This window comes from Amphibalanus amphitrite, unplaced genomic scaffold (assembly GCF_019059575.1).
Source record: "Amphibalanus amphitrite isolate SeventyFive unplaced genomic scaffold, NRLGWU_Aamphi_draft 002571F_arrow, whole genome shotgun sequence".
Taxonomy (NCBI): Eukaryota; Metazoa; Arthropoda; class Thecostraca; order Balanomorpha; family Balanidae; genus Amphibalanus; species Amphibalanus amphitrite.
The window spans coordinates 12,862-24,902 of record NW_024883985.1 but is presented as its reverse complement, the minus strand read 5'-3'; the positions used below and the strand labels follow the sequence as shown (position 1 = coordinate 24,902).

General features: G+C 46.1%; 1 protein-coding gene across 2 annotated transcripts; it reads right to left on the bottom strand.

Moving 5' to 3' along the window:
- Window positions 1–544: 544 nt before the first annotated feature.
- Window positions 545–4,114, bottom strand: LOC122377158. Of its 2 annotated transcripts, XM_043357111.1 has the most exons (4): window positions 3,626–4,114; window positions 2,374–2,536; window positions 1,934–2,011; window positions 545–1,200 (listed from the first exon to the last, which is right to left on the bottom strand). In XM_043357111.1, exons 1-4 carry the CDS (start codon window positions 3,697–3,699, stop codon window positions 976–978), a joined length of 540 nt encoding a protein of 179 aa, XP_043213046.1. In that variant the 5' UTR covers window positions 3,700–4,114; the 3' UTR covers window positions 545–975. The 2 variants fall into 2 exon arrangements, with proteins under 2 accessions (XP_043213046.1, XP_043213047.1); XM_043357112.1 differs by lacking the exon at window positions 2,374–2,536 and having other exon boundaries at window positions 3,626–3,766.
- Window positions 4,115–12,041: the final 7,927 nt, after the last annotated feature.

Here is a 12,041-nt window from a genome sequence, read left to right as displayed (position 1 = left end):
AACAGGCTTCATAAATGTTTTTTGCACCATATTTTCTCGCGTATATGAAAGCTCTAAAATGTACAATATTCCTTTCAGCCGCAAGCGATATAAAAGCTCTACAAAACGTCATGTCTCTGTGTGCAAGAAAGACACATATATTGTGTATAATCGAGCGTACATGATCTGCAGCGCTGCGGAGGGCTGTTCGGTTGCCGCTTTTTACCAGTCGGCTCTAGGTCGGACATATGGATAAACAAAATGGAATAGTAATATTAAACAATGCTACCTGCTGATGCTACTGGGCCTCTCATTGGTGAAGAACTGGCAGCCAGCCAGCGTGTTTTTGTGAGAACTGTTTTAACAGCAGCAACCGAACGGCTCTCGGGCCAGCGACCAGTGAGCGTAGACAGCACAGCGCTCCGTTAGGCATCGGCGGGCAAGCACGCATTAGCTGTAGACGGACCGGCCGCCCGAACATATTTGTCGGTATCGAAAGTATCGTGAACCAAATGACTGCTAGCGAAAAAAGGACTGCCTCTCGTATCCATGAAAACATGTGTTCTACAAAAGTACATAATTGCTTAGTTGTCGCCAGTCACTCATTGCACCATGGCGTCAGTGTGGGGCCGCGCCCCGAATCATCTCAATCGCCAGGCAAAGCATCTCAATCGACAGGCACATGGTAGTCCAGCTACGAATCCGAGCCGCGGCATCCCGTCTATGTATCTACATTACACCACAATCGAACACTGTCGGGCCACCCGAGACAGCAGTCTCCAATGTAACATCAAGACACGCCACTCGTCTAATATCAGAAAAATGAGCATTGAGTACCTACCGAATATCGACTACAGAAGATTACAATGGGGTGCAGATCTAGCAAGAGTGTCGCGGTTCGTCTCGGCACGGCTTACAGGCCGCCGAGCCCGCGCAGGTGACCGCCAGCTCCACCTGTTCCACCTCCGGCGCGGAAGCTCGATCACAAGACTGACCTCAGTCGGCGCTCTGTGCTCGGCACAGGGCGACCGGGTCAGGAGCGGGCCGCTGCCGCCAGGGCCGCGGCCACCAGCCACGCGGCAGCGCCCGCGCACCGGCCGCCACCACCCGCTCAGCCCAGATGCGCGCCACGGCGTCATTGGGGCTTCCCTGAGCAGGATCGAACCAGAGCTGCATGCACGGCTCCGTATCCGCCGTGAACTTCCACGAGTGATCCCACACCTGAAAAAGGCGCACGGTTTGCGTCACAGCTCGGCTCACTTTCACAGTCCACGCACCGGCAGCAATTAAGGGCTACTTAGATAGTGTGCTAATAGAGCGCAATCACTTAGCTTAATCCATATAGTCCACCATGAATTGTTAATTACGAGCGAGCGAAGCGAAGTCTTTTCAATATCACGGAAAAAGCTCAGTATGAGCGGCCCGACCCGGCCCGGCCTGTAACGCTTTTGAGAGGCTTATATCTCAGCAACCGCTGGACCGATTGGCCTGCGGTCTTCTTTTTTTTTGTTGGCTAGCCCTATTCCCTCTACCCCGTAATTGACTACTCTTGATACATTACAGGGACCGTCGTGGCACGTGCCACGTGAAAAGTCAAGGGTGTTATTTGTCAAAAGTTGCAAAAGAAGTGATTTTGAGAGGCTCATATCTCAGCAGCCGCTTGGGCGGTCTTGCGGTAAATTTTGTAGGGTAGCTGGCAGCTGCACCCCTTCAACCCAAGGTCGGATGCTCTTGATCTATGTGAGTGACCCCCACTGCACGTGCAAAATGCAAAAAGAAGAGGTGCCGAATTTGTTCCCATTTCAATAACTCTGTAATTACTGGGGCGATTTAGCTGAAACTTGGCATACAGGTAGGCAGTAGGCACCCACCAGGCAATGCATTCCCATATGTTGCGGTTAGGGTGCTACTGCTTAGTGTATTATATGTAAAATAAAGGACGCTTGAATCTTACCTGAGTGATGTCCATTTCTTCATCACTTTCATCTGTGGGTGACCGAGCAGCGACAGCAACCCAAGGCGTATACGGAATCTGTAAAAAAATGAGCACACCGTTACCACATGTTTTAATAAAACTTACCTATAGGGAGGTAGCATAAAATACAGATCAAAACAATAACATACAAACATACAGATATTCGGTTAGGTTGAAATGGCTAAAAAATATAAAAAATAAGGGCAAGGTACTGGGGCTGTAAAGCTGTAAGGGCTCGGTACTAGTAATAATTTTTGGCTAAAAATATCACAAATAAAGACTCTGCACTAAAGCTGTAATGTCTGGTACTAGGAATAACTTTAGAGTGAAGTGTTACAAAAACAATATTCAAAGTCTTTTGATAACTTTTTTTTAAACAATATAGCAGGCATTTTCATCACTTTTAAAAAATAACTTACATTCTGATCCAGCACAGCACTGTTCTTTAGACGCAAACGTTTTTGACTGTGCTTATCATGGTGCGCACTTCTTGTTAAGTTTAAGTGGTCATGTGGTCTTGGCTCATTGGTCATGCCACACACCCTCATCCACTTTTCTCTGTACTTCTTTTTTAGCGGGAACCTAAAAGTAAAAAAGGGTCAACACATGCTTAGTCCATGCAACACAAACTCTGTGTATTAAGCTGAATAGCTCCACTGAGCCCAGTTTCACCAAGTGCGGTAAACTTAATTTTGGGGTAGTTTTTGTAGTTAAGTAGTGGGGTAGTTTGGTAGTTTACCCCAAATTGAGTTTACCGCACTTGGTGAAACTGGGCTCTGGTGAGTTTCCTTTTCTTGTCAGCACATAAGTGAAAGAAAACTGTGTAGACAAGAGATGAACCAAACCCCCATGGAAAGGTAGGTGTTACCACAACCAGGAAATGGGATTTGAAGGGCTGGATAAATGTGTCTGAGTTCTGCCTTTCAGCCAGACTGGAAAACATCCATACACTACGCCAGATGCCCGTGAGCCCCTCATGCGCCAAAATTTGAAGCAAGCAATTTTGAGCTGAAATTCCAGTGCATGATTTCCACTGAAAGTTGGGTGCCTGTTTGCACCAAAATTAAGCCACTTTTACATAAAGCACATGTGCATATCTACCGACCAAGGCTATATCAACCAGACAGATCGTTCCGGGGCCTCGGAGTCAGACACTCTTCCCTTTCTGAGCGTCTGAATTAGTTAATGTTCCCATGAAAACCCAATACCACAATTTGTGTGGCACACTGTAGAATCTTAAGGTGAAACAAGGCCCAGGCCGGAAGTTCCGACTCTCTTCAGACCTGCCAGCGCCCGCAGGGCAAGTCTGCTGCTAGATTGACCACAGCATGTCAAAAAATTCGGTGACAGCCATTTGCATTAACATTATGCTCCATGCGGTCACCCTGCGCCTAAAAATTCAGCTGCCACAATGCGCTGAATTTGACGCATGCAAAATTATGCTGGATGTGCGATGTGCGATGAAATTTTCGGGGCAACGCCGCAATCACGCCACTTGGCATGACATATTCGGCATAACTTGTTTTTTATCCAGTCTGGCATTTCAGTTGTGAAAGCCTGAACAGTTCATAAGGGTTTGCTAATCCAGGGGAGAGTTCTGTGAAAACAAAAGTAATAGAAGAGCCATTGCAATAAATAAGAATTTAGGTACCTACCTAGGTACCTACTTACTTGTGCACAGTCACACGCATATCAGTCCCGACCCGACGTAGGTCGTTTGCTCCGCGGATCACGCACTTCTTCATCGTTATTATAGGTATTTGTTCGAACAAAAATGCCCTGATTTCGGATCAGAGCCACGGTATAAATGATATACTGCCTTGCGTAAGATAAAAATACATTTTAGCAATTGGCTACCAAACGAGATGTCATCTGTTCAGGGCATAGCATAGGTTTACTTTCATAGACCTCATGAAAGTAGCTCATGAAACTCATCACCAATCAGCGCGACGGATTTCAAGATTCGATTGCGGATGTTCATCCGCCGGCCGATTGCCAGAACAGACAACGAAAAATAACGCAACTGCTCGTGGTCTGCTCGCTAGTACAGGGATCCGTGCCTGATCAGTACTGCTGCAAGCTGATTGGTTAAAAACCAAAGCCTCGCCGCGGGTGGCTGTATTGTCGGATAAGAACGCATTCCTGGGATAAGAACGCATTCCTGGCATATTTTCTTTTAAAATTGCCGATAACTACGAATGGAGGCCGAAATCGGCCGTAAGGGGGTAGACAAGTTGGTTTTCGGACACGGGCTACAAGATGGCTATCTCAGTTTCAATCCCCATGTTAAAGGTGGCCCTTTTCCTTTAATAAAATATTATCTAAAATAACTCTTAGATGTATTTCTGGATTTTCGGCAAGTCCAATTACATAATATAAAACTGGCGCTTTATGTTCTAACTGGTGTGTGAGTGACCGCTAACAGAAAATGCTGATCAACGAAACCAATGGAATTACATTATAAGTGAGCATGAACCTTACTTACGGTTAATTCACATGATGGTGAAAACCCTGAACACGTAATTCACATGACGGTGAAAACCTTGAACACGGTCGTCAAGTTAGATGTAAGTGAATCCTAATCTATAATCTAAGATTCGGAATCAGGTGAGCCCCTACGATTTGGACCAAACTTGGTCAGTAGATAGTACGTAACGTCCTGATTACGATGCACCCAAAATCTAAGCTCGGCCCGCCATATTTACGAAGTTACGGATGTTTGAATTTCAAGGTCATTCGGGAGAGCCCCTACGATTTCCGTCAAAATTTGTGTACGGACACTCTAGATGCTCCGCATTACGAATATCACAAAAGTTAAGCTCGGCCCGCCATATTTACGAAGTTACGGAGGTTTGAATTTCAAGGTCATTTGGGAGAGCCCCTACGATTTCCGCCAAAATTGGTATACAGACATATTACATCGTCCTCATTACAAATATCATAAAAGTTAAGCTCGGCCCGCCATATTTTTCAAGTTACGGAGTCACAAAGTTACGGAATTTCAAGGCCATTGGGAGAGCCCCTCCGATTTTCGTCAAAATTTGTATGCGGACACATTACATGCTCCTCATTACGAATATCGTAAAAGCTAAGCTCGGCCCGCACTATTTCAAAAGTTACAGGTTTGAATTTCAGTGATTTTCAGTGATTTTCAGACCTCAGTAACTTTTGAAATAGTGCGGGCCGAGCTTAGCTTTTACGATATTCGTAATGAGGAGCATGTAATGTGTCCGCATACAAATTTTGACGAAAATCGGAGGGGCTCTTCCAATGACCTTGAAATTCCGTAACTTTGTGACTCCGTAACTTGAAAAATATGGCGGGCCGAGCTTAACTTTTATGATATTTGTAATGAGGACGATGTAATATGTCTGTATACCAATTTTGGCGGAAATCGTAGGGGCTCTCCCAAATGACCTTGAAATTCAAACCTCCGTAACTTCGTAAATATGGCGGGCCGAGCTTAACTTTTGTGATATTCGTAATGCGGAGCATCTAGAGTGTCCGTACACAAATTTTGACGGAAATCGTAGGGGCTCTCCCGAATGACCTTGAAATTCAAACATCCGTAACTTCGTAAATATGGCGGGCCGAGCTTAGATTTTGGGTGCATCGTAATCAGGACGTTACGTACTATCTACTGACCAAGTTTGGTCCAAATCGTAGGGGCTCACCTGATTCCGAATCTTAGATTATAGATTAGGATTCACTTACATCTAACTTGACGACCGTACCTTGAACACAATATTTCTTACGCGAGCTGTTGACTTTACTAATAAAATGACGTCTTCTGCTGAAAATGTTAAAATTTGATAATCAAACTTTGTTTGAGAGCAAGTTTTTCAATGTATAGCATTATTTCATATTAGTTATAATTTTTATGGCTGTTTATAGTGAAACAAAACAATTTATTGTCACTTTTTTGCTATTGACGTCATTAAAAACTCAAGTAAAGTTTTTGACTGCAAGAGGCAATTGTGGCTTGCACGTCCTTGGGGATTTGAGCGAAGATCATTATTTGGAAAAATCAAAATAGATTAATGTTTTTCTTTCTTGGATGCTCACTTGTGTTTTGATGCATTGCATATCAAATTAGTCTGAGACTTGCTCAGAAGGCTGCTTCAAGCCTGGCATATCACACCCCAGAAAATATGCAAGGTAAGAAAGAAGCAAGAGTTTTGACTAGACAATCACTTTTTGACAGTCCATCAACTTCAGTTTCATTTTCCATACCTAACATTGATAATGAAAAGCATCAGGGTCTGTTGTTCTGTCCCACAACCATGCTTCAGGATTTGGCATTAGATGTCTACACTGCTAGTGCTTCTATTCTGGTTCGTTGTTTATGTTTTCTGTTGATGTAGGTACCTACCTACCCATCTTTCTTAACCCCTTGCTGTAGGCATGCGTTGCGCATCAGGCTTCAGGCCTTCAGCCTAAAGCCAGATACACAACCACTTAACCTATGATGCTTCATGAGCTTGAGAATCTATAGCCCATTGCAATGTGCTTTTGGCTGTATGTTTCAACTAAAAACAACTTATTATATACTATTTGGCTGCATTTCATTGAAAGTATTTACGGCCGGCTGACGGCTGGCTGCCCACAGTTTGCCACGGCTGTGGGCGGCTGTGGCTGTGGAGCCACGGCTTCGGGGCGGCTAGGCTGTGGAAAATTGCAGCCGTGCAGAACTCTAGTCAGAGGGTCAGCTCAGGGGTCAGGCCCAGGGGTCAGACGGTCGACCAGCGGTCACAGTCACGCCGTCACGCACGCTGGCCGTCGTCACGTCGCCACGTCACGCCACCATCCGGTCACGGACCGGCCTGTCACGCCACACCACCGGAACAGCCCCCACTGCCGAAAATACCGACTCTGCCGTACCGCAGACTAGGCAGGAGGGGACGGAAAGAAAGGCTTGGAGGGAGGGGAGATGGGTGCTCAATGCTCAATGGTCGATGGTCGATGCTCAATGCTCATATTTCTGTAGGATGTTGCGATCCGCTTGTACAACAGTTCTTACGGCACGTAAATGATGCAACCTCCAAAAAGTTGACATGTTTACAGATATTGTGTCAATTGTCGACCCATAAATTATTTTGGCATGGCGGATTAGCCCAGCAGAGAGATCTGTGAGCACAGATATGTGCGATTCCCATCCGCTCACAATGTACGGATGAGAGGAGGGTTGGAAAAAGCTTTTTGTTCGTATGATGGCTGCGATGCAATGAAAATAATAGTTCATTGCATCACAGTTGGTGGATTTTTTATAAGTTTGTATCAACATATCGTCACAACGCCCGTTTTTATGGACAGACAGACTGACACAACCGGTAATTATTGACAGAATCCAGCAGAACCCATCGCGTGGACGTGGAGTGAGACAGTGGCTGCCATTGAAGTTGACAGGCATGGTTGCCCTAGCACGGTACCGATAATAGGCGGAGCACAGTGCAATAAATGAACGCCCGAGCACCGAAGAGCGCAGTGTTGATAAGAGCTCTCACTTTTCACAGTACGGCAGAGCTTTCTCATGCAGTGCGGACACGACAAAGGCTTTTGTCTTCACTCGCATCGCCTTTCCAGCATCAACTCAGAGGTGTTAATGGGGCCGTGCCATGTAGAATGGGGTGAAATTGAAAAGTATGAAACGCAAGGATTTATTTGACAGTATCATTAAAACATATCAAGAAAACATATCAAGATTTTGTAGTTCGCTTTTGAGTTGACACATTTGCAATGTATAGTATAGTATCCACGAATCCATGCAAGGCCGTTGTTTCGGCATGCATCATTTATAGCTTACCAACATAAATAGCTCAGGGTATTATTGGCAAAAATAGGCAACAACGATCATTTACAGCTCGGTTGATAAGATTGTTTGACACTAGATACGCTTGTGCTGACATGCCTTGTCTCAAACAATATTTGTTAAGGTTTCATGATCATGTTCCTAAAAAGTTTAAAAATATATTGGAATTGAGTTTACCACCTCCCGTTAGAAGTTAGTTCAAAAATGCAGCAAGCTGCCAATTGCCTCAAAGCCTCATTCTTAAGACACCCGTGGCACACATGGCTTGTCACCAGTGCGCCGTTTCGGTCTCCGGCGCGCCACTTTCGAGCACACCCGCTGCGCGGCAAACAAGGAGAATGGACGACTCCGCCCGCCTCCCGCTGGGCGCTTCGTCTTCCCCCGGCGGGGGTCCGCCGTCCGGGGCTCCGGGGAGGGGCGGGGAGGGGGGAGAAGGCGTGGCAAGGAGAGGGCGGGGCGGAGAAACGGGGAGGGGTTCAGGGGTGCGGCAGGGGCTGAGCGGGAGGGCTGCATTAGTGAAGAAGTTTGCAACTATGCCTGTTATACAGAAGGTCGCTGAGAATTGATATTTATCATACCTTGTTTTATTAGCTAAGACTAACTGATGCCTACCAATTTCCTTCTTCATTTTCAGCATAGAAGCTTCAGCAAAAGATGTCGGCCACCCAGACAGAGCGGCTTGCTATACCTTTGAATTGCATAGCAGTACATTCTAGGATAGGTAGGTGCCACAGTGTCAACTTATTAACCAACTTTGCGTCCACCTTTACCGCACGTGTCAGAACACACTTAGCACTGCTAAAGCAGACTGAAAAGAAAAATTCACAAGTCACCTAGGAGAGATAAGCAAGCTGCTCGACGCTGGAGTATCTACCAGAGACCGATAAGGCATATTTGCTACGAGTAAAGGTTGTTAGCATGAGGTCATAAGAGGTCGTGTAAGGTCGCTCGGGATCGACTACTTTTTTTTTCGTTTGTTCAGGAGACTTATTCGTATACTTATCCTCACATAGTTGTACCTCTGGATTCTAAATGACTGGCAATCAATGCCTACCCCCTGGGAAGTTTAGAAGCTCAGTCGCAAGCGAATGTCTCCAAAAATTTATGAACTTCCATCCGCCGGAACCTGCATGGTTGCATGCAAATGGCAATCCATAAGCGACAGCTATGCGCTGTCCCATCCTTGACATTCTGAAGACAGGGTTAAACCGGTACCGCTGCCTTTAGATGACGCAACGCGTATCGAGTCCGCGACATACTCGCACGTAAAGCACAAGCAAACCGGTCCACGTATACTCAAACCGGAAGTCCGTGACAGTGCGCATACATTGGTGGGTTGGTCCGTCACCAAACCCAGGCATTACCGGTTGGTGCAGCACCAATGCCGGCAAAGAGCAGGCATTGCCGATTGGTGTAGCACTAAAGCTTGCTGGGAGCGGACATTGCCCATTTGCGTAGGACCAAAGCTAGCTGGGAGAGCATTCATTGTAACTTGGTGCAGGATCGAATACAGCCAGTGAAGTATGCATAGCGGAGCATAGCGGTGCACCACCAAATTCAGTTAGTGAGATTTGCGGTCGGCTGTGCGCTCGGCGCTGACAGACCGTGACTGATGTGTCCATAGTGCACAGTGCACCGCGACTGAGGTGTGCACAGTGCATTCACCGTGACCAGAGGTGACCGAACTGGGGAGATCGGTGAATTGCACGGTGGGAGAACATCGACTCAGTGCTCACTGCTTATACAGCCATGGTCAGTACTTAGATCAAGCATCGCGAACATCTGGTTGTATAAGGCTAAATTGTCGTAAAAATATATAAAAACCGAAAGCGGATGATCGTTATCTGTTTCCAGATTCTTCGTTCAAGAGCATCAGTTTGTGCACTTCAAGCAATTGCAACCGAGAAAATCATAAGAAGGCAACATAAAGTGTTAACGAAAGGCAAGGACGCGATTGAACATATCTGCACTGCACCGCAAATATGGAAGACCGGAAAAGGATACAAAAATCCACCTAAGCTTTAACAGCAGTCACAACAGCGGCCCGCAGCAATATCAACCGCAGCGGTCGCCGCCATCGCAGCACTGCTGCCGGTCTCGCCAGTTTTAGCCGTGACCTTTGATGCGGTCGGCGATAAGCGCGGCGATAGTTCGGGCGATAAGTGTGGCGATAGTTCGGGCGATAAACCAGCCCGGGGGCAATGCCCTGCCAGGTGATGGTTGCCCTGATGTTACCTCCAGTCGTGACCTCAACTGACCCTAGAGCGACCCTTTGGCAAAGCCTCAGCTACAAACACGGTAGCAGATAGGGACAGGATGAGAAAGAAGCACATAGGTACCACATAAATCGGATTGATCGCTAATGAATTGTGATAATCCTTCAGTCGTGATTCCGCCATGGCTTACATTAGATTTGAAATCGATAATAGTTGCTACCAGTTTCTTCAGTCGGTGCATCCCGGCCAATGACCGACAAAAATGTTTTTAATCAGAAATAGGAAAAGTATCATGTTATCAAATTCATCTACTTATGGATACGAAGAGAATAAGGATACACCACATGGAGGTTGGAATTACTTTGTTATTTATTTATTTATTTATTTATTTCACATCGTGAGGCAAATCCGTGGAAAAATACGGCTATTACATGCTCGAGTCAGATACAGAATGGGGGGCAATGATGATGAAACAAACACACGGAATCGCAGTTCACACAGTCGGATCAGACAAATTGAAAACACATTCAGCATACATTTACCGCCGTTTACGTCACTTGCTCGTTTGTTAAATGGAGAGAGGACATAAAACCGTCAATATATCATGTGGATCGATCGTGGAAGGACATTTTGGCTCCTTGCGCTATTAAAAGTTAATATGGCAGGAAATGTTTTGTTTGCTTCTATCTAGAATCGGCTGGCTTTTGATGTCTACTCAGCAAAAGTGATAAGGAACGATCAATCTAAAAATGGCATCACACTATTCTTTCCACATGGAAATGAGTAGGTAAATATCCAAATCGGTTACGCGGTAGTCAGCTGCCACATCTTTATCAGGTAGGTATCGGACCGATTAAGTGTGAATCAGTGTTCGCCACGGGCCGGGCCAGCCCAACGGGCCATGGGCCGGGCTGGGCCACGGGCTGGGCCGGGCCCCCAAATATCATTAGTTAACGGGCTATGGACGGGCCGGGCCAAGAGCTTTGTGCACTATGGGTTTTGCGACTAATGTCAATTTAAGAAAATTTGGAAACTGATGCAAACAAAACCCACTGGGAAAATACAAAAACTAAACCAAATTTAACCCTATTCCTGGCGGGCTCCGCCGGGACAAGAAACTGGCGGGGGGGGGCCGATTCGGCCCCCCCCCCTGAGATCTCGAGAACGAAGCAAGATAGCGACAAGCGGTAAACGGCATCGGATACGCACGGCCAAGATCTACAATTTTTACTAAGGTCATTTTCAGGTCAGGTCAAAGATGACGTCACAGGGGTCGAAAAAGTCAAAATGGCGGCACTAGATAGTAGATATGGAGAGAGTTTTTCTCGAATAACTTTCGAATTAGTCAAGATAGGAGCAAACTAAGGGCATCATCGTGATCCTCTCGTCAATCCGCATCGAATGATATATATGTTGACCTCGAAAGGTCAAGGTCAAAGGTTGACCTCAGGTCACGTGACCTCGAGGTCATCATGTATATCATTCGATGCGTCTTGACGAGCTGAACACAATGATACCATCCACGCGTCTGTATCTTGTTCCTGTACGGAGTTATTGGCCAAAAACCTTTGGTGACCTTTGATGACGTCACATGACCTCACAGCTGCCCAACAGCAAAACAGACCTCAAGGTAGTGAAGGTTGATCGTATATGAAGTCATGTATGGTATATGGGGTCATTCCGACCCGTTTTAGTGGTAAAAACAGGGAGTTGATTTTTCCCCCATTGACTTATAATGGGGAGGTCGCGAAATTGACCTGACCTTAGGTCACCGATATCAAAATTCCGAGATATACAAATTGCACATACTGGTACTCTAACTAAACCCTGAAGAGAAGAAATTGATCGGTCAAAAACTCTAGCTCTGGCGTGATTGCAAACTTTTCTGAGGTAGGGTCACCAAACCGCCTCTGGTGACCTGACCTGAGGTCAGATCAACTCAAAATTTTCAGACATGTTGCGTAGAAGCCTTTTAGGAAAAGTCAGAAAATTTGAGCTTCCTAGCTCAACGCGTTTGGGAGATAAAACCAAAAAACCTCAGGGGGGGGCTCCTGAGGCCCCC

Excerpts from the sequence above, each read along its gene's own strand:
- LOC122377158 (XM_043357111.1), bottom strand. The coding sequence starts at position 3,699 with ATGAAGAAGTGCGTGATCCGCGGAGCAAACGACCTACGTCGGGTCGGG. Across the intron at positions 2,537-3,625 it reads ATGCGTGTGACTGTGCACAA|GTTCCCGCTAAAAAAGAAGT; the intron begins GTAAGTAGGTAC and ends TTTTACTTTTAG. Across the intron at positions 2,012-2,373 it reads GTGCTGTGCTGGATCAGAAT|ATTCCGTATACGCCTTGGGT; the intron begins GTAAGTTATTTT and ends ATTTTTTTACAG.